The sequence below is a fragment of the Lepisma saccharinum genome, chromosome 8, assembly GCF_977018435.1.
Source record: "Lepisma saccharinum chromosome 8, izLepSacc3.1, whole genome shotgun sequence".
Lineage (NCBI taxonomy): Eukaryota > Metazoa > Arthropoda > Insecta > Zygentoma > Lepismatidae > Lepisma > Lepisma saccharinum.
Window position 1 is genome coordinate 50,295,276 of NC_139236.1, and position 23,382 is coordinate 50,318,657.

A 23,382-nucleotide genomic window follows, 5' to 3' on the forward strand; every position below is an offset into this window, starting at 1 on the left:
TTATATGATATATAATGATACAGTGAACTCTTTAATTCGAACTTGAATAATTCGCACAGAAATCGTCTTTAGTGACATGTTTTTGTCAATTCGAATTTGTTTCTTTTTCTCTTGGAGTTCGAATTAAAGAGTCCAATATATATATATATAGCAAACTCATTCCTTTTCAACTGGTTAAAGGGTACCTGGGGACAACCCTCGGGGTTAAAGACGACCGGAGCGTGGTGCTGATCGCATTACCTCCAAAGTGATCGAGAATGTATGGGGTCCTACCGCCGCATCCCCTAAATGTACCATTATGTCACAGAGCTGTGTGCACGGGAACTTTACCTTACTTGTTAAAGATTCCAATAAATTACGGAATAATTGAAATGGTTTTATTGCGCATACGTTTTGTTTAGTTTTTGCTTTTTATTAATGTGAACCAATTTGATCTGTTAATGATCTCTTGAAAGAGAGAGAGATGTATGTATGCAACACTCACCAACACTACTTTGTGCGTATTTTCAGTATATTTGAAGTAAAAACTAATTTATCTTTTGTTGTTTTAATAAAAATTCTCTTCCGCGGGCATTTTTGGTGGGAAGATTTTTCAGGACAAGATTGTTGTTTGGGGTAAATCCTTCGTCCTCTCAGGATTTCGAACCTTGGACGGTAGAGGCCCAGTCTCATCTCAAGTTGTAAATATTTTGTTTCGTTCTGCAGGCTCGAAATATACAACGTGACCAAGACGAGAAATACTCCCGTGGCGCCGTCGTCGAATATTCAACCCTAAGCGAAAGGAAGGAGCGTGGCCGATGCAATCAGCAGGTTATCACGTAATCCTGCCCTTGCGTTGCCAAAATGTATGGCGTTCTTCAACACGTTGTCGTCGCTTTTATCCAGTGCCGTGTGTTCGTATCATCGAGCATAAGCGAAAGGGAACCGAGAGCAGAAAAAAAATGACTGCTCAGTTTACTTCGCGAGTGTGCCAGTGGTTTTCGCATCTTGGTTGAACTGTATTGTAATACTCCCAACCCAATACGTTATATGCAGGAACTAATTTTGGGACTGGGTCTACAGTTTTGCCATCAGTGGCTGCTTATCGCTCGAACACTGGGCGCTAGAGTATAAATTATGATAAGCTTTCTTTCTAACTCTTATTATTACTACTATTAGATTGATTTAGTTACTTTGTCGCTTTTCTGAGATGAAAGTAACATGCGGATTATACTGGCTATGTGTTCAAGCGCCAGAGCCTTGTTAGTCTGCAGCAATGCAGTCCAATGTGTACTCTGTGGAAGCAAGGTTGAAAAGACCATTCTACACCTAACCGTTAGGCCCCCTTTAGACGAAGCTTTTTGTTTGGCATTTTCTTTTATCGTTTCTGTTACGATCGAATTCCACCGTGTAAAGTGAAGGCATTTTATAGCATTTTGATGGCATGGAATATTTCACTATTAGAATCGATCCTGCGAGATATACGTCACAAGCGCTCCTGTAATGGCAGCTTAGTGTGGTGTAAAGAATCTTTAAAAGCCTTCTACTGCGAATGAAAACTTTTCCTACGAAACTCTTTTAGGTACAAATCAATCGCGCTGCTTAATTCTTCTAAACGTATACAATACACGTATTGAATTCGTGAGTTCCTCACAGAAAGGTGAGGTTGATGGTCGTTTAATGTTACAAAAAGTGTTTAGCTCAGTTTGTTTACGCGATACCTCGTTAATTAAATAACCATTTCCTCTTTTACGTTACATCTCTTCCTCAGTACAAGTTATTAAATGAAAACCGCGGAACTCTGTATGCTTTCCGAAATAGCATCTAATCTTCGCATCGCAATCGAAAATGCTAACCGGAATGTTACGTGGAATACTTCCGTCTAAAGTATTGTCTGTTATTAAAATTCTATAAGATTTGTAGAAGCACTTACCGGCATGATAGTAAAAATGTTAAAAGAAATGCTTCCGTTTAAAGCCCAAGGGATGTGCTGTAATGTAGGTCCACTACCATTATTTTTTCGATTTTTAAATGATTTTTTTTTATAAGATCTTGAAAGTTAATTAAAACCCCTATCACACGGAACTGGATTTCTAGTTGAAATGCCCTACTTGGTGCTGAACTAACTTTCTAGGTAGCAATCATGGCCGCCTGGCGGACTGCTTGACTGGTTTGGAGGAATAGGATATGTTCTAATTGCTACTTGCTTTCCTCGACTGGATTCTGTGAAACAGCCAATCAGAGCAAAGTTTCGCCATGTGAAGATAATCTGTGAGTGTGCAAAGGAGCGCTTTTGTCTGTGGTTTCCGAGTGTTACTCCAGCAATGTATAACGTATACAGCATGAAAGGCGCATTGAGTTACACCATCTATGCTGAGTGCACGGTGTTTACATTTGAAACAACTAAAATATTCTTCCATACGTGTACAGTAAACGTTGTAAAGTATGTATTTAAGCAGCGCCATTGTTTTGTACCTAATAACGTTTTATACGAAACGTTATTCCTCTCAGTTGAATAGTTATCGACTTTTAAAAATGTGAAGTGATACATTGTTTACATCTCACGCGTCCGCCATTACAACTTCCCTCGTATGGGAACAAAAGTCTATCGACAAGTACGCTGATAAGTATCGTGTGAGTCGAAAACTAGCAAATTGGTAGCCAGTCCAGGGCAAACTAGGGCATACCTAGTGGATATCCATTCATTGGCTGAATTGGTTATGAATGAATGGGAAAAGAAAGTGATAGAAAAGGGAGGTGACAAAATGATTCTGTTTTGCAGATATGTGGACGACTGTTTTGGCATATGGAAGGGAACGAAGAGGCAGCTTGACATTTTTGCCAAAGAAATTCAAGATGAAGAAAGAGGGATATTATTGGAACTTGAAATAGAAGAAGAAGACAAGTTAAGCTATCTAGATATATTGATGAAAAGGAAAAGAGGACAAGAAATTGAAACCACTTGGCATCAGAAGAAGTGTGCAGCAGGGGTATTCTGCCACAAAAGAAGTGATGTAAGTGAGGTGACAAAAATAAATTTTATAAAGAATATGGAGGACAGAATCAAGAAAATATGCATGAAAGAATGTGAAAAAGAAGGCAAAATAAATAGCCTATGGAAACAGCTGGAAAAGAATGGCTATGAGAAGCAGGATAGACTGGACACAAACAGAAGAAGTAAGAAAACGGGCAGGGGAGAATTGGAAGAGAAAGAAAAAGAGGAGAGAAGGTTTGGAATAAGGAGTATGGGGAAGACCACAGAAAAGATATGCAAAGTGCTTAGGAAAGCAGGAATTAAAACTTACAGGAAGGGAGGGAGAAGCATCTTAGGGATAGCGAGGAATGCTAACAAGAAAAAGGAAAACAGAGAAGAGGAAGAAGAAGGGATTATCTACGAAGTAAAATGTAAAGAATGTCAGAGTGTGTACATAGGAGAAACGAGAAAAAGGCTGAAAGACAGGTTGAAACAACATAGGGATGATGTACGACTTAAGAGAGAGAGAAATGCAATATTTAAACACACGAGAGAAACAGGACATGACATAGAGTGGGATGAGGCTAAGCAGATAGGAAGGGAGAAGAGAATGCTAGTGAGAAAATGGAAGGAAGCCAAGGAAATAGAGAAGAAAGGCGAAGAAGACACAATGAACTGGAATGGGGGACTGAAGTTAAACAAAGATTGGAAGAAGATGTTGGAAAGAGTGGAAAGGACAAGAGAAAAAGAGGAGAGGAGAAGGAAGAAAAATGAATGGAAAAGAGCGTGAGATTAAAAAGTCCAACCACATTCTATATGGAAGTAATTGTGTTTAGCCTTTTAGGTGAAAGTATAGTTGGAAAGTGAAAGTCATCTGCTAGAAAGTTCCAAACAACTTTCTAAATAGTCTGGAGGGAGTAATGTTTGTGTATATATATTACCCTTCTTGTTGTATCTGGTTACTTTTGTACTTGATACAGAGTCTGAAGAAGACCTTGCTAGAAGGTTGAAACGTTACGTTAGTTTATGTTTTTTAATAAAATAAATTACTGCCTTGGTCAGCATATTTAGTTTTTCATAATCATGGAAACAAGGCTTAATGGAGTTATAATTGGATATCCAGTTCCGTGTGATGCGGGCTTAACATTCTTCCCAATATAACTGTATTACTTTTGTTCATAAAAGAAATGTAATGTAAATAGGTGGCAAAATGCACTAGATGACCCAATCAGGCGCCATCTTTGTATGCGTGTTGTACGAGACTCCTGCCAGTGAGAGTGTACAATTGGTTAGTAATTTTGGTAATTATTATAATTAATGAACAACTACACCTCTTTAAACAAAAAGCATTAATGAAAAAATATTTTGGTGTTTGCGAGTTTTAGTGAATTGTAAAATATGTGTGACACTCGTGCAATAATTTTTATTATTAATGGTTCGCGCTGCGACGCCAAGGGTCCCGGGTTCGAATCCCGTTCGGGCTTGGTTGTTTGTGAATGTCCATTCATCAATTTCATAATTTCATCACTCGGATCCCCATGTTCGCAAATTAGCCAAGAGGCACAAAACACGAAGTAAAATAAACTAAATCAATCAATCAATCTATCTTATTAATGGTAATTTTTATAAATATTATAATTAATGAAGAACTGCACATATACAGGGTGTCATTTTAATGGCGCCCACGGACAACGGAAACGTATAGAGGACATCAAAACAAACAACTTTTCTCAGTAACATTTTTCTCGTTGGTGCGTCGTTTCGGCGCTACAGTCGTTCAAAAAAAAAAAAAAAGGCCCGTTTTGCCGCCTGAATGCTGGCAACCACACACAACATTTGATTGCATTTGTGACGTCATATCCCGTCGTGAAGCGATGCGTTCCAGGGTTCCAGTCACATCATTATGTACCGTAAAACAAAACGAGAAAACACGTTCTGTAACCTAACAGGAAGTAAACAAACGATACGAAAAATGGTAGAAAGAAAACAGAATTCAAGTGGAAGTTGTCATATCGATTTTTTTGTCAGCTTACATGTCAAATATTTTCAAATCTAGTTATCAAGATGGCATCTACAATTTGGCTATCCACTTTGTCCTTCTGATACTAGTTGTCAGTGACACACTGAACAGATGACAAGATAGAAATGAAAGAACTCAAAATTCCAAAGGTTAGCAACACATAATATAATGTATATTGAGGGCATTATGAGGCAAGTGACAAAAATGGTTGAAAATACAGGAATATAAGTAGTAGTAATTCAAGCTCTCCGACGACTGTTTATGCACCGGATACACATGTAATAGTTTTCAACTGTGAACAGGGCAGTATATTCGCTACTTATTCATAATTAGATTGTTACTGTGGTTGTACGTATTTTAGCCGTAGGCCTAATGTAACAAATAACAAGTAACAACGTGAACATGGGATACTTCCGTTATCAGCACAAAAGTACCACAAGGCATCTGGACACAAACCTGTAGCTATCAACCTTGCAACGAGATATGCAAATATTTGACATGTAGCTGGGCGTAAACAGCCACATGTAAGCTGTAAGTACAATACAATTTATTATTGTTGATATTTGACATGTAGGCTGAGATAAAATCCGACATTGACACTCCATTTTGAATATTTTTGAATAAGTTTTTACAATTTCTCATATCGTTAGTTCACTTCCCCTTTCCCATGAGATGACTGCTGATCTTCTGGCTGGTAGGCTATGATGTTCGGTCTACTGGACGCGTTTCTAGCTTCGTTTTAAGCTAATAATGTGGTTGGTAGTTTTGCCATTTTTCACAAAATTTGCGTGTTCCTTGCAACCCTGCCTGCCACACATCCAGGCGGCAAAACTGTCTTTTTTGAACGGTTGTAGCGTCGAATCGACGCACCAACGAGAAAAATGTTACTGAGAAAAGTTGTTTGTTTTGATGTTCTCTATACGAATCTGTGGTCCGTGGGCGCCATTAAAATGACACCCTGTATAATCAACAAAGGAAGCAGTGACTCGATAACAAAATGGTTTATTGTATTTTAATGATTAAAAAAAAGTGTGCGCTTGTGAGCCCCCTCCTCAGGTAAGTACGTTTCTCGTATGGCAAGGGTAAGCTAGGGTTAAGTTCGGAGTGTGCACTTAACCACTTTGCACACCTTTGGTGCCAACTATTTAACCGTGCTTTCACTTTGGCACATATTATCATGAAACGTACCAGACCGGAAAGTCAGTTTTTGATTATCTCTTTTGCTGCTCCTAAAAGTCGGTGAGTGATGGATCTTTCTCGTCGGCAGCCTTTCTCCCGGGCAATCAGGAAGATTTGATGGACTTTTGAAACTGCCATCGATTTTAATTAGTTAATCTGTCAAATCTCTCGTCAGTCTCTGCAGATAGTTTCATGGAATAAGGATGCTTCATTAAATACCTACTTCATTGTTACAATCCATAGACAACGTTACTTGTATTTCATGAAGCAAATCAGGGTCTATGAATGCAATATATTTTCGGCAATTCTCAAATATTCCAATTTGCTGCAGTCGTATTATAAGCAAGGTTCAGGTTCCTTTGTGATTTGTATTTTACGCCGGGGTATACAAGGTGAACCTTTCTGAAGGCACCCAAATGTCAACCTCTTCCATGTAGTACGTCCTGGACTGAATTTTGCAGACTAACGAGGCTTTGGGATCTGGACGCAGCTAGTATAATCTTCTGTAGGGCTCATGTTGTGTTTTGTCCATCTGTTTCTGACTGGCATTTCACCAATTTCTTTTATATCACCTGTCATCTTCGCGATTAGCCAAATGTGGTAGAAAAGCTAGGTAAATTAAAGTAAATCAAAAGGAGGAGTCGAGTGTAAAATATGGCAAGTGACATTTTGGTAATTTTTGAGTTACAAAGTAAAATGTGCCATCCTTGAATCGAGTGAAATTGCCATGTTATACAATTTGCATTGGACTCAGAGAAGCCTTCTGGTGAACACAACACAAACAATATATCTACAGTATAGCTGCTAATACATTTTTCCTTAATAAACTCAAACACCGAATTTCAAATGGAGGATCAAACCTCTCCCGTGACTCGAACCCTCGACCTACCGTTGCGTTACCGTCAGGCTATCTTCCCGGGAGCTTCCCCGTTCACCCTGACTTAGGGGTTAGCGCGATCCGGCGGCTGGAGCCGCTCCCGCCTGGTGTTTAGGGGCGGAAGTTAAGGTCGCGGGGGCGAAAATCCGCCATTTTCCAAGATGGCGGCCGCGTTTTTTGAGAAATCTCAAAATCGCATTCACACTTTTTTGTTCTCTTGACTTTATCTACCTCCGTGTCAAATTTCAACTCGCTGGCTCGAAGTTGAAAAAAATCGGAAATTACCGAGCCCTTCAATTAGTGTATTTTTCGCCGGGTAGGAGGCTCATCCTGGAGATATTGAGACCCGGCTTTGAGTCCTGGTTTAGCCTGCATTCTCACTTAAATTTGTCCTGCGTTTACCAAAAGGCTAAGGAATAAATCCAAATGTTGCACGGCAATTTCCATGGCCACAGTGGCAGGTTAATGGTCTTCTGTCCTGGGTAGTTAGTTACCTTTTGCTGTCACTCACCTGGTTCATTGAAGATTTATGGGTACTTTTATACGTCCCCAGGTCCTAATGCTTAATCTTAAGACGTTATGGGGAAGTGATCACCGTAACTTTTCGCAGCAGTCAGACGGTCACAATTTCTTGTGCTAAGTGACGATTTATTACTAGTTTTATACGTCTCAAGGCTGCTCCAAATTTTATATGCAAAAAGGAATTACTCTTTGATTTTAGACGTCTCGCGGACACCTCCCAACCGATGCATCCTGTGTATTTAGTACCAAATGAAAATAGGTTGTTCATTAAGTTCCTTCGACTAATTACCTTGACATTTATCCTTTTTATCGAAGCTTTCAAGCGTAGTGAATGTCATCGTTGATAGATTATGTGCTGATAACGTGTGAACAACCACATTGTTTCCAAAAGGAAAAGGAAAAGATTGCAAATACACTCTTGGAGTTACAGAAATTATAAACTTGGTGTTGGAATGTATGAATAAACCTGCATATGCTTTAACTTGTCAGTTCTAATTATAAATTTCAGATTTTTTGGTAGTTGCCAGTCGGAGATCTTTCGGCAAATGGAGACTTACCTAACTACAGTGTGAGACTGGCTTTAAAAACCGTGCGAGTTAGCTAAGAGTGTATCCCATACTACTGTAGATAAGAAACTACTATTACAGTTAGAAGACCTGTCAGTAGGCTCTGTTGCAAGAAGTTTTCAACAAGAACAATGCGAACATGTATTGCATTTGAAATATTCCTTACCTCATCTTCTTATCGCATGCGTGTACTTGTGAAGTTAATGCTTTACGCAAAGTATCCCAAATTCTTCCTCAGTGGAGATTTCGTGAGAGAGAGCGTGGTTTAAAAGAAAGAAAAGTCCTTATATATTATGGGAAATGACAGAAAGTGTGTAAATTGGACTATTGTTATTTTTTATTTGTTTAGTAGTTTGTTGTGCTATTATTGCAGGTGAAGGAACGTGAGGTTCTGCCTGCAGACGTGCCAACTTGAATATGTATAGCTATCATTTGGATCGGCATTTTCTTATTTTTATATCTACAGTAGTATGGGCTACACTCACGCCGGCCTCCGTGACGGAGTGGTAAGCGCAGGGGTTCGAATCCTGGGCTGGGCATGGGTGTTCTTTGTGAGGTCCATTCATATCATTACTAATCGTCATGTTCGCGATTAGCCTAAAGTGGCAGAAATTCGAAGTAAAATAAACTAAATCAATCGGTAATCTTACCATACTTTTTTTAAAACATTGTTGATATGCACGAATTGTTCATCTGGCATTGAGAGGAGGAAGGAGGGAGAATGTGTACGTGCGTAAATACAAGTTGTAAATGAAAATGTAATATTTTGATATTACCTTTCTGTAATTGGAGACTTGTCTCTGTTGAAGGGAAATAAATAAATAAATAAATAAACTACATCACTACCATTGATTTGCTGGGAAAATTGAATGCGTTGGTTTTATATTTTTCTATTGATAAAAAGGAGGGTTCTGTCCATAAGTTTTAAAGCACTGTCCAGCTAAGCAGAAAATTAAATATACCGTCCTGGGACGATTCTGTCCCTGTCGCATGTGAATCATTGGCGTCATAGAAGATATAACTGAGTTCCAGATAAGCTATTGATTAGAAATTGTAGGGAAATGTGCCATAACTAAATCACGTTTGTTCCAACCTGTCACTTTTCCTACGCTAGCGATCACTTGGCAATTCCTGTGCTAATCAGAAACGAGGAGAATGTCGTCTGTTGGTCAGCGAGGAGCGAATGGGAAGCAGAAAAGCACCGCTTACGTACGTGGTGTTGCTACTTTTTATCGTTCAAGAACTTAATTTTTGCACGCTACGCTTGAGTTCAAGCGAAGTTAGAGCAGGGAAACTTGGTCACAAAGAATAGCAAGAACATGTTCAGTGTTCTCAGTTCCTTCTCTCACGTATGTGTGTGTGGCCTCCCCAATGGCGCAGTGGTAGTGTCGTCGCCTTGAAATCAAGGGGTCCCAGGTTCGATACCCGGTGGAGGCACATAGTTGTTCGGATCCAGTCCCGATTAGCTTTACTGTGCATAAATTAGACTTAAAACACCAAATTAACCAACCAACGTATGTGTGTGTATCTTAATCGAGAAATTTGTAAGTGAAACAAAAATTTGAGCGTAATGTAGCTAAGGGAAATGTTCCCAAAGTTCACTCATCGTGGGCATGTACGTCGTAACGAGTTGGAAAGTACAAGGTAGTGGCTGAGTTTGAATCAGGTGAGAACTTACATCAAAACTATTTCTTAAGTACCAGCGAATAAGTTCTATTAATTCTTTCAGTGCCGAGCAGCAAATAATAATATAGGCTATGGAAATAAGTAACATATTTGATGTGATAAGGTGCTTACATAACTTTCTTTCCAACTTGGACGTGTTTACCTGCATGTTTGAGCCTACCTACTTGACGGAACGGCTAGCATAGCGCGCTACTACCCCAGGGGTCCGGGTCCGAATCCCGTTCTAGGCGTGGGTGTTCTTTGTGAGTGTTCCTTCATCATTTTCATCATATCACCCTCGTCGTCGCGATTAGTTATTAGTGGAGGAGACGCAACATAAAATAGCCTAATTCAATCGATCAATCAACGTGCAAGTTTGGTCTTAATCGACATCCATGAATCTAAACTATTGCGATCAAGGCAAAATTGAGGAAAATTGGTGTAACGTAATGGAATATAACTTTGTAGAATTTACAGATGGGTAAAATCGCAACCAGGTTGACTGACCGGAATTCTCACCCCACTGGCACAAAGGCCGAGTTGTCAAGTGTGCATCTGTGAACGAAGATTCAAAGTGTGCAATTTGTTACCAAAGGATAGATAATAGATTTATTAGAATATACGCAAGTAGAAGTGCAGGAAAAGGAGGAAGAAGGCATTATATTTGACGACAAAATTGAAAGCTCTGAGAAAAAATAAGAGTCACGTAACTGGTGAAGATTAACGTGTGTGCATTTTATGCAAAATGACTTTCATGTAAGAAGAATTACGATGGAAATTATCGGAAATAATGCGGTGCAGTGCTTGAAATGGAAAATCGTAGCTGGGGAGATGCTTTGTCGAATTTGTATGAATCAACTTGGGAGACAATGCAGTAGGTGAAAGGATAGGTATACAAATTATCTGCTGGGGAGGTTACTTCATGAAATTTTCCTACTGGAGTGCGCGTCAAATTTCCTGCATATGGCCTTGAACGGCTGAACAGAACTAGCGAATCACAGACGTGCGGCGTTGCCTATTCCGCTCAACCACGCTGTCTCTTTTTCGTGCGAGATTTCGACATGGCACCGCTGCATTGCGCTGCTATTGGCTATCGCCATATGCAGGAGATTTGACGCGCACTCTAGGGAGATAGCAGCGTCTCTGGTACGTTGCCCCAATTTCGAGCACTGCTGTGCAAAATAACAATCGATATGGCCAACAATACACAAGAAAATCATGTGCTACAAAGTGTACAAGAAGTGTACTGACTTACTTTAAACAAAAGTGTACAGAAAGCGTTGAAGAAGTGCACACAACTTTGAATGTGTCCCCAAAGTGTGCAACAAGTGCACAAAATTTCGTCATATGGGGTCGCGCACATCTAGAACACTTCAAGTACACTTTTACAATACCTTCAGTACACATCTTGTGCATATTATATGCTAGAAAGTGTACAAGAAGTGTAATTTTTTTTAGTGTGTAGTTGCACTGTCAGTGCCTCGTCAGTGACATGCCGAAATGGTGGGGGAGGGATCTCATCAGCTCACAATTTTGGTTTGAAGAGATTTTAGGGTACCTTCAGCTTTCGACACATGAAATGTTGATTAAAAGATCAGCATAATTAATAAAATGCAAGGCTTCAACGTTCTCGTACTTTAATCGGTTTAACAACAGTGGTTCTCAACCTTTTTCAGTCCGGGCCCACCTTGAAGGATATTACACTTCATGGGACCCATAAGCATTGGCGCCGGCAGAATTACTTGTAGGGGTGTGCACCCAGTTTATAATCATATTTTTGCTAACATCGAGTACTTTAAGAAGCCCTCTTTTAAGCTTGCTTAAACAAATTACACATTCTTCATTCTAGAATAGAAAATATTTAATTTAAAGACTAATTTACCCAAGTCGAACATCTAACTAAACACACATGATGAAATTGAGAGATGCCGGTAAATAGCGCGAATAACAGAAATGTAGAGTTTAGACTAGGATACGTACAACACGGGTTGAATTTAAATTGTTAAAACAATATATCGTAGTAATTTAAATGTAGTAGGTTTTTAAGACACAGTAAATTAAATTTCGAGCTCGACTTCGCGACCCACCAAACGCACCCTCGGGACCCAGCAGGGGGTCGCGCCCCATAGGTTGAGAAACGATGGTTTAACACCTTTCACGAAACTGATAAACTTCGACGTTCATGGTCATGATATGAATCTATGTATATTTGAATTCCCACCGGTCTTTAAATAAGCAGATAATAATTTTTTTATGTACGGGCAGGTTCCTGGGAGCTGCAACTACGCCGAGATATATTGAATAGCCTGGGCGACGAATGCAGTGGGAAAGAAGGCAGCAATAGTATGTGCGTGCGCCGTGTTAAAGAGTTGAGGCGCAGAAAGTAGCTTGTCTGATGCCAGGCAGTTTATAATGGGAACAATATATCGGATCGGCCCGTCATGCGATCACGCGATTGACATTTAGCCGAAGCGCCACGCGTCCCTTACGCGATCTACGACGTATCAATCTGTCTACTCTATTCAGATTCGCTCTTCGTGACGAATGTTTTTGATTTTGTATTGGTAGAAAATAAGCCCAAGTTAGAGCCGAAATTCAAGTTTCATATTATTAGCTTAACAATATTAATCATACGATAACAAACATTATTAATATTATTACAAAATGTACCGCTGCCCGGTAGAGGCACATAGTGGGTCGGATCCCCCTTTGAACTGTAGGTCCAGACCCGATTAGCCTTCCTGTGCGCAAAGTGGACTTAAAACAAAAAAAAAACCATTCATTTAATTGACTATTATTTTTAGACCTCAATGGAGGGTTCGATTCATTTTAAACATCGTCTGTTTACTGACGTATTAACGATTTATTGTTTTGAATGCCTTGGCTGTAGGGGGACGGGCGTCGCCCTCTCTGCTCTCCTCTCTAAGCATGATGTTGATATCCAGTAATGTGCTGTAGAGACTACAATGTGAACTTACATTAAAAATTAATTTATGAAACTTTTTATAAAAAAGAAGAAACGAATGCAATTTTTCATCGTGTTGGTTCATATCTAGATCAAAATAATCATAGTTACAACAAAAAACTTGTGGCATTCTCTTCGTTTTTTGCTCTTTTCGTTAGGAAAAGGTAAAATATAGACGACAAGACGGTTGGCAATCGTGCACCCTAAACAGCACCCTATGACGTCACCGGTCTCAGGTTCTTATCGGGCCTCAGCACGTGTGTCCCTTCAACAATTTTATTATTACTCATCGTCGCTATTAGCGAAAAGAGAGCGACGTTAAATAACCATCCAATCAGTCAAACGTGGCAACCGTGAGACAGAGTAGTGCATTTTAAAATTAATCATGAGAATATTTCGTACATTCTGTTTGACATTTTTATATATAATTGTAAAGTACAAGGCACTTCTTACACAGTTGAAATGCAGGATATGCCTTTTTTATTTCTACAACATCCGTTGTTAAGCTCACGCTCCTTGCCAAGTTGTTTTTTTCTTTTCGTAGTGAAGTGCATACAGTTGTTGTGTTCTCTGTTTTGTCTATGCGCAGAATGTAGACAACCGTTGTTTACTACGCCTAGACTCGCATCAGTGCTAATCACATCGCCTAGGGTCAAATAGCCTATCTAGAATGCCTAGGACCTACCTACCTCGCTCCGTATGTGCTTTTGTCACGGTACAACGCTCTGTGATTGATTTACCTTTGACGTTTATCGTATTACATAAATTAGGCCTTCGTGTTTATTATGTTTTACTCAGCTAACGAAAGCGTAATTCATTTTCTGACTAAGAGTTCCGTGAACCGATTTAAATTACCGAATCGTTTAATTGAACCAAAAGCTACGTTTCCAGGATATTATTTCGATGATCATCCATTTGGTTTATCAATCAGTTCAATGATCTGATTTTCCTGATTTATTTTGTTTCGAAAATTACTGTTATCTTTGATTTGATTTTTGATATTTATCGTCAATTTGGCCACTTTTGGTTAATCTCGACGATGAGGATGAGTGATGAAATTGATGAAAGGATACTCACAAAAACACCCATGCCAAGGCCGGGATTCGAACCCGGGACACAGCCTAGCGCGCTGTGCTAACAACTTCACAACGGAAGTCGGCGAGAATTACTCTGTTCCTAAGGGAAGGCCATCCGACTTCCGTGGTGACGTGACCCATTTGTTTCACCACTCATCCTCATCGTTGCGTTTAACGCACAGAGGTTAAACTAATAATACCGAACGAAGACTGCAACAAATAGCTATCATCTCTATTTTGGGGGTGGGGTATGGGCTGCCTTTCTTTGCTTTGTATCAAAATGTGTTATTTTAAATTTGCTTCGTGGCGTTCTTTCCGTAAATCTTTATTTAATACATAACTTTCCTCCATGCAATTCGTAGAAGAAAAATGTTTGTTTCATATTGAGGTAATTTATTTACTATATTTATGTACACGAAAATAAAAGAAATTCCCTTCAGGCTATTTTGTATTTGTTTCAAAAGTTCATAAGCGCATGTTGTCTTGTGCATTTTGGAAGTTATTTTCTTTTTTTCTACTTTTTTTTACTACTTATTTACATCCTTTTAGTGTTCCTTCTTATTTTCAGTTTTACGTCGTTTGGTGTCACTTTTCCCTCGTTTAGTGTCAATTCATTTAATAGTTTATTGCCCCGCTCCGGATTCGAATCCCGGCATGGGTGTGTTGGGTATTATTTGTAAGTGTCCCTTCATCTCCATCGTCGCGATTAGCCAGAAGTGACAAAAAAGCGACGCTAAATAAGAAAAATCAAATAAAATACAGTTGTCAGTTTCCCCTTTTGTGGTGTGTCTTCCTCGCTTTCGTCCCTTTTTCAGTGCCAGTTTCTTGTCAATTTAGTGTTTTCCCCTCTTTTCGTGTCTGTCATCCCACTTAAATAAAATACTTATTTATCTTTTAGTTGCCATTTCTCGTTTTTTGGTGTCTATAAATGCGTCGCTACCAATATTAGAAATGACAATATTTCAATGGTTTTCATAAAGGGCATTCACAATACAATGAAATAACATTCCGAGTGTTTCCTTTTTGTGCAAACCATGCACCAAGCCTTTCCGCTACTAGTGGTCCAAAGCCGGAGCGGTGGGGGATCAATAGCAAACGACGCAACATGGCACATTGCCAAACCTTTCGCGTCTCGTACTTTGACGTCATTCCCGTCATGCCCCGCCCGGTAGCCATGGTGATCAATAAGCGACTTTTCGCAACGCTCCTACAACAGTTGGTCCACAGCACGACGCGAATTAGGAAGGGGTTTGCCGCTCCCGGAAAGTGTAGCCCAACGAGGTTGTTGCCCGATTCTGATTTGTTTAGACACTTTCATTCATTTTACGTCTTTTTCTTCTTTTTAGACTAATCGCGACGATGAAATACATGAAATGGCAACCACATTGAAGTCAGGACTAGAACCCGGAATTTCGGTAGAGAGATTGTGATTCAACGCATTAGGGCATCGAGGCCGAAGATGAAAATCGAATTGAATTAAATAACCCACATTTTTGTAGAAATCATTCGGGTCATGGCATAAGCATCTGCATTGGGTGGTATGCTATATAATACACCAATAAATACATACCTGATACATTACTGGGGCATCTCTTCTGTCCCCTTCTGTTAGCGATGCCCGTGAGTTATACCATAAGAACTCATCTCTGCAGCCATAAGTACGGCCTGTTTTCCACGGATTCCATACTTATTGTAAGCCGATTCGGGGGTGGAATGGGCAATCCCTTCCCCTTCCCTGAGACATCTGAAACTAACAATAAATTATGAACCCCACACCCCTCTGATCGACAGGTTTGCCCCCTAGTAAACTACATGTTTTGGCCCAAATATGCTTTTTTGTGATATTTAGGGGTATACTAAATGTGACTACCCTTCCAGAAAATATATCCCCCTCTACCCCCCCATGGTTGGCCATTTTCCAAGTTTTTTAGAACAAAATTTAAAAACCCTGGTATGTTTGGAGATTGATTTTCAGATTATACTGAAAAAATGAAGTACCATTTTTAGCTGGCAGTAATGCACCTTATCATTCAATTTATGTTGTGGTTGACTGAATCAGAACGGAGTGGCTAGTCACCGGGAATTCCTCGAATTCTGGGAATTTTGCGTGAATTATTGGCTCTGGGAATTGTGCGTGAATTCTGCTTGAATTTTTCTCCTTTGACGTGAAAAATTGCAACTTTTTAAAATCCCAATTCCATTGAATTTATACGAGGTGCATGTAAAAAAAAGGGCCAATATTTTTTAAAAAAACAAGAAAATGATAGAAGAAATTAATTTTGATTGATAAACAAGTACATACCTTGGTTATTTTTCGACGTAGTCACCATTAACCTCCGACATTTCTGATAGCGTGGCACAAGCTTTCGTATACCCTCTGCGAAAAAATCTGCCACCTGAGAGTGCAGCCAGTCCAGAACTGATGTCTTAAGCACATGAGTGTCGTTGAAATGCTTCGATGCAAGCCACTTCTTCAGGTGAAGAAAAAGAAAGAAATCGCTGGGGGCAAGGTCGGGGCTGTAAGGGAATGATTTAATAGTTATTTTATATTGTGAACCAGCGATTGGAACGCACTACGCATTCCACCAGACTGTCCGTCTGAACACTAAGCCTTCCGCTATGCTCATCATCATGGACATTGAACACCCTTCCCGAAACTCTGCACCATTGCCTGACCTTCCCTTCACTCATCACTGTCGGGCCATAAGTGGCACACAATTCCCGATGAATGTCAGCTGCATTATGTCCTTTGGCGTTCAGAAATTGTATGACAGATGTCACTTCACATTTGGTGGGATTTTGTATTACGGCAGCCATTTCACTTTACTGCTACTCGCACGTACGCAACCCCACTCTGATGATTCTATCTCTGTTGCAAGCACAGAATACTAGGGCATGCTCCTGCGCATGCTCAACTTCATCAGTGTTGCCAACCACACGTAAAAAATGATTGGCCCTATTTTTTGACATGCACCTCGTACATATTTATTAATGACCCGAGAAAAGTTTTTCACAGTTCAGATTTTATTTTTATCGAGGAAGGAAAAGAAAGCTGCGTGGAAAATAAAACCAAATTCTCTCAGTCCATTTGCTTTGTTAGTGTCCTTTGCGGAACAATCTATCTGACGGACTGAAGATTATTGGTAGATAAAATATCTTGAAGTTGATTAGGTAAATTTGAAATTCTTATAGAATTATCAATTTTTTATTAGATTACTATTTCCCGTAACATTTGTGACTTGTGCTTGTAGATGTATTTATATTCTGAGTAGCTATGTGAAATGACAAATGTAAACTCTGCAACTTAAGTTATATATGTATATGTCACGTTCAGTTGAATTGAATTATAATTTTTGGATTCATTGGAATCGCACAGACCATTTATATTGTTAATATAAGTATTTGTGTGTGTGTGTGTGTGTGTGTGTGTGTGTGTGGGTGGTGAGAGACTGTAAAACCTTAGAAAACCGGGAATTATACTTGAATTTTATTATGGTCCTAGAGTAGCCAACCTGCAGAAACAACTTAATATTGATGAACAGATTCTCTCAGGCTATCAACTAAGTTAGTTCTAGAAAGGTTTCAGACTTTTCGAGAGCTAACGCCACAAGGTTTGCTACAGCTGCAATGATATTTAAGCCACCCTCCCTAAATTTGAGCAAGCAACTTCTCTAGTGATCAGTTTGCTCTTTACCTCACCATGAAACTAGGCATTTTTAGAATGATATGTCTGATAAAGTATAATGTTTTATCACAATACTGTGAATTTTCCATTGTGTATTTTCATTTAGAAACAAAAATTATTTTCTGAATGTAGTGTTTGGCCAATGTAGAATGAATTCTACTACAAATGCAAAGGCATTTTGTTTTCTTATTTATTTAATTTCATATTTCATTGTAAGCAACCAAAAATATTACACAACATAAGATAGGAGACTTTAAATTCTGTATCATTGTAGCTTGGCAGTTTGTGACAGATGTGCTTTTCCTGGACGTTTCAAGTACTAGGGCTCTGACATAGCCAAATGGTTTGCAGTCTTATATTTGGTGCAGTTGGTCCCAGGTTCGATTCCTGGTGGGGAGCTTCAGTATTTCGGCATTGACCCAGTGCCGTGAGGACAATCGAGCTACTTGAATAGAAGTAGTGGGCAACGCTCTGAATAGTCAGATAACAGTGGTGATAAGACTCTATTCTCTTCCCACACATCATCCAATGAAAAAGCCTCTATGGAAGGCCGTGGCTCTTATGGCAGTTATCATAGTTACAATACTAAAGTTTTATTGCAGAAGTGTGGACTGATAAATCTATAAAATGACTAAGTTTAGTTCCTTACATTCCAAAAATGTCTTGTAAACAGTTTTGGGATAAAATGTACAGCGCAGTATATGGGAAAAATCAGTTTTTCATCTGCCATTTTGAAACATACCACATTTTGCCTACATGCAACACCATTGCAGTTTATAGGGTGTTCTAACTGCAGAACGAATTTAGTATACATGATTCTAAATTTATGTCAGTTATCATGGTCATTAAATGAGTTGTCTCTCTCTTTGCCCCCCCCCCCCTTTTCTCCAAAATTGTGCACTATATTTCAATAAGCAGGCAGGCACATTCATTTTTGTAAAATGTTTTTCTAATGTGTTAATATAAGAAATTGTGACTAATTTGATATTTGAATGATCGTTGTTGATATTCTCACATAATATGGATTCCATTGTTTGTTTCAGAGATTATGAATGAAGCCATAAGGCTGAAAAAGAAACCTGCAGGCCAAGCCACTGTGGAATGGCGAGTACTGGTTGTAGATCAGTTGGCAATGCGAATGGTGTCAGCATGTTGCAAAATGCACGAAATTTCCAGCGAAGGAATAACATGTAAGTATATTAAATCACGATGCTTGAAGAAATATTCTGTCATAGAAACAAAGCTAAGAATTCAGGCTCATTCAGGACTTGTGAAGCCTGATGGAGCATACACTTTTCATGAGGTTTCTATGATGCGTTTATTGTTTTTTGCACTGAGATGTGAATAAAGTATCAATATCTGCAAAGTTTTTTCTGTATAGAAAAAGTTGTTAGAATATTTTATTATGTAAAAATATACAGGTACTCCTATGTCCTTGTCAGCCTTTGTGAGTTTTTGATTAATAGTTTGGGTCAGATATCCTCGCAATAAAGTTTTGAGGTACTTCTGATATTCATTTAAAATAACTAAAATTATTATTTGTGGTCATACTTTGCTGACTTTGAAAAACCTGGAGAGTTAAGAGAATCGATGTATGATTTAAGAAGGTCATGGAATAGTCGAGGAATTCCATAAAAATATTTAAAACTCTGGAAATGTCAGGGATATTAAATATATTGGTTGTACTTACAGTCAATATGGATTTTTCTCATACTTGTCAAGTGGTCTCTGGTACGATACCCAGTTGAGGCACATTGCACAGTGGTTCGGATCCCACTTTAAACTGTAGGTCCAGTTCCTATTAGCCTTTATACGCATAAAGTAGACTTAAAAAACAACAATATAACTGTTACCTGTTACCTATGGTGCTTCGGCTCATTTTCGGCCCATGGCCTTCCCAACTTCCTTCCTCCAGAACTTGCTGTCTTGGGCTGCTCTTCTCCAGTTTCTGATGTGAAGTATGGAGTCTGCATCCTTCCAGCCATGTCCCTGAATAAAGCAGCTCTGGGGTTCAATCAGTCTCAAATAAATGGGTACCTGGAGCAACCCTGGGAGAGAGGGGGTGGGAAGTCACCTGCAGCCTGATGCTAATCACACCACCAATAAAAGAGGCCATAGTTTGAGAATGTTCACGTCACTACTTCTACATCCTCCTATGTGGCTTCATGTCACTGTGCAATGTGCATCGGAAACTTTACTTACCAGTGTAAATATAAATATGAACCGAAAATTGGCATACTGGGAGTGGCTAAAATCTGATATTTAAACTGATTTAATTTTTTATCTTTTGAGAGTTTAAAGTATGGTGTATTGTTGATATTTAATACAGTACAGTGTTGTATTGAAAATAAAAATAAAAATAATTATGGGTTTAAAGCTCTGTTCTTTTATACTGCTTTAAAATATCTCATAATTTATTCCTATCTTGTAGGCTATGTTGAAATAACTTTGTTGTATGTTATACAGGATGTATCTAAATCCCCATTATAGAATTTGAGTGTTTGTAGTGGGAACCAAAATGGTTAAGTTTTGCGTACGTTTCCCCGCTACAAGCAAAACACCACCACAACACACATTGAACTCTCTCACTTCTGCTGCTTACTGTACGTTGTTTTTGCATAGCTGCAGCGTCCACTTACAAGAAGGGCTCGATGTGGCGACAATTGACTTCAACACAAACACCGTACCTATGTATCATGTTCTGGTACATATGATCACCAACACCTGCTAGTCCAACATCCGCCCCTGCCATTACCCGTGCTAGCAGGTCTTCCTCTGATTCCACCGGGGTCTCGTAAATCAGGCTCTTCATGTGACCCCACAGGAAATAATCAAGCGGAGTCAAGTCCGGCAAACATGCAGGCCAAGGATTTGGGCCACCGTGCCGAAAACACGGGAGAGTTCTGCGTGTGTTGTGGTGGTGTTTTGCTTGTAGCGGGGAAACTGTTCGTTTCCGGACATGAGTTCCTATGCAAAATTTAACCGTTTTGGTGCCCGCTACAAGCCCTCAAAGTCTGTAATGGGAATTTAGATACACCCTGTATTTTGTAACTGGCAATAGATATCATAGTGTTCTTAGTTCTTGGTAAAGATATATGTCTAGTGCATCAGAACATTCAGCAAGTTTAAGAATTTGTTATTGGCATCGGAATCAGTTAAAATAGTATTGGTGAGTACATGGAAAGCTGTAAATATTCTGCATGTTCCTACCACAGTTTAGCGTATATTTACAGTTCATTGTATAAAAACACAGATTTCTCTGTTGAGAGCTCAGATTTTTGTAAGGACTGAACATGTTACAAGTCGGATTTCTTTTTTTAGTGGTTGAAGATATTCACAAAAAGAGGGAACCCTTGCCAACCATGGAAGCAGTGTATCTTATTACACCTACGGAGAAGTCTGTGCATGCCTTGATCAGAGACTTCGAAAACCCAAACAGGACAATGTATCGGGGAGCTCATGTATATTTTACAGAAGGTAATAATAAATTTTTAAAATAGGTTTCCCAGGCCAGTCCTTGGGGTAGTCTGGATGGTGGTGAATGTGGAGAAATTTAAAATAATCCAGGAATGAGTGAAAGACAAGCATTTTGTGTCGAGAAAAGTTCATGTAAGAACTTAAGGTTTGCAAAGAGTAGATATCTGCATACATGATGTAGACATAGTGTGTTCATTTTACAACTTGCCTGTAATGCATGATATTCAACTTGACGTCATCACGCATTATACTCTGGGAAAAATACGGCAAACCGATTCACGTGTGTTGAGGAAAGCGTATAAGTTGGGACATTGAATTTTCGCGATGCGCGAAATCGCGAAATGTGAAAAAAAGATGAAATTTTGAACATTCTGCACGTAACTACACCCCCAATGATGAAATATGCAAGAGTTTTATTCGTGAAGTAATGCGAAATGTGTGCTTTTCCACGAAATGAACGCTTTTTCGCGAAATAACCGTGATATATCATCAAATTAAGTAGAAAACAAGCAAAAACCGGCAATCGAGGTTGTGCGCGCAAACTGTCGATTTGTAACGAAACGTTTGCCTAAAGTTTACTACCACATGCAGCTGAAAAACGTTTTATCTTCTATCACATCAGGAAGACGCTGCAAATTGTGATTTCCCATGCACATAATCTCAGTTCGCTCCCTGTCAAGCTGCATTCCTTTCTTCCCCCGAATTTCCACTCAACTTCCAGTTTCATTGAACTTGCTAGCTGTAGCAGCGATAAGATTAGTCTGTTCCCGCACATCAAGGGAAACAATGGTGTCATTTGTGTTCAGTCATGAATGAATTTTGTTTATCATCATGTGATTTTCAACATGTGTTTGTGTATGTGCAGTAGTGATTATTTGATTTGATGGACAGCAAGGATATCCTTTAAATACATACAATGAATAAATCACTTAAGATATGCAATTTAGAAATGAAGTGATTTTGTGTTGATGTTTTCTTTTTGGTTGGACAGCTAAGTACTGGTGTATGTGTACAGTATATAAAAATGAAGCAGTTTATCAATTTATAGCTCTTTTGTATGATGTTTCCTCTCATGATGAAGAAGTGTGTGCCAATTTTTTTTTCCCACCGCTCTCGTCAGTTTTTATTTACCATAAATTTGTCTCCCTAATAATGACCAACCAGAGATACAATTTAAAACCATGCAATGCAGAGGTTATGTTAAGTGTACACTTTAACTGATAAAAGGTAGGTGCAGACTACTTAACTTTGACTTTTATTTACCGCTTTTCCAACGAAATGATCTTTTTTCACCGCTTTTATATACCGAAATTGTAACTTTTTAAATGCGAAATTCATGAATTTTATTTACCATAAATCAGTGTCCCTACGTATAAGCCTTCTTACAGCGAGAAATTTTGTATTTCACCACTTTACACACTTTTCACGGTTTCTGTAGGTGTTCGGAAAAGGTGAAATGTACACATTCCTCATATGATCACAATAATCATACCTTGAATCACTTCTGCAAAGAACATACACACAATGCTTACCCAGCCAGCATATTTTCAACACAGGATCTGATGTGTTTGCCTGAAATATGGCACAATGAATTATAGGGCAAGTTGTTCAATGAATATTATCTATTATGAACAATGCTAGATATTTCACAATATTTATAGAAAACGTATAGTGAGCTTTAGTTTTTACAGTAAGTTCACCGAATCACCTGTAGTTATTCAGCTCGCAGTATATATGATACCCCCCACCTACTTCCTGCCTTCTTAGTTCTTATATTCTGTTATTCCACTTAGGCAAGTGAGCTAATTTGACAGTTGTTGTGCGTATTTAAATTTACAAATGATTACTAACAACAAGGTATATGGCATGAGAACGATATGTTTTTTGGATACTGCAAGTTTGAATACCATGAACTTTCCATTGCCTTGTGTTAAAAAGTTTCTTTAAATTTTCCAAATGGGGGAGAAAATAGCAACGTTGTTTCTTTACCCTAAACTTGTTCATAAACTATAACTTGACAACATCATGGAAATATTTAAGCATAATCTGCCTGCAGACTGCACCACTTCTTTATATTTTTCACAATATTTGGCTTAAATTTCATTTGGTCTTATTCATTGTTTCTGTCAGTGCAATATGCCACAATTTTCATTCAATTTTTCATATTATCCTGTGAAAATATTATTATTGAATGAAGGGTAAAACTCATTGTCGAGCACATTATTCCTTTCAACTAAAAACGTAAACCTTCTGTTGTAGACATTCTTGCCTTCTTTCATTTAAGAATATTATGCAGGTTTCTGACTTCTTTTATTTTAAGTTGATAGAATGATTTTACAAGCATTATCATTTATTATGGTTGTTAGTCTGTATGGTGTATTTGTATCAGTTCAAAAC

At 38.8% G+C, this 23,382-nt stretch overlaps 1 protein-coding gene across 4 annotated transcripts in view; it reads left to right on the forward strand.

Annotated features, from left to right (window-relative positions):
• Rop (Syntaxin-binding protein Rop) overlaps positions 1 to 23,382 on the forward strand; it is an 87,009-nt gene that overhangs the window by 29,187 nt on the left and 34,440 nt on the right. For 3 of the 4 annotated variants that reach the window (XM_083126638.1, XM_083126635.1, XM_083126636.1), the window contains exons 2-3: positions 18,552 to 18,698; positions 20,830 to 20,985. In XM_083126638.1, the coding sequence (XP_082982764.1) occupies positions 18,557 to 18,698; positions 20,830 to 20,985 (298 nt within the window). In that variant the 5' untranslated portion in view covers positions 18,552 to 18,556. Of the gene's footprint in view, positions 1 to 9,545; positions 9,784 to 18,551; positions 18,699 to 20,829; positions 20,986 to 23,382 lie in introns of those variants that run through there. The other variant, XM_083126637.1, reaches the window with a different exon arrangement.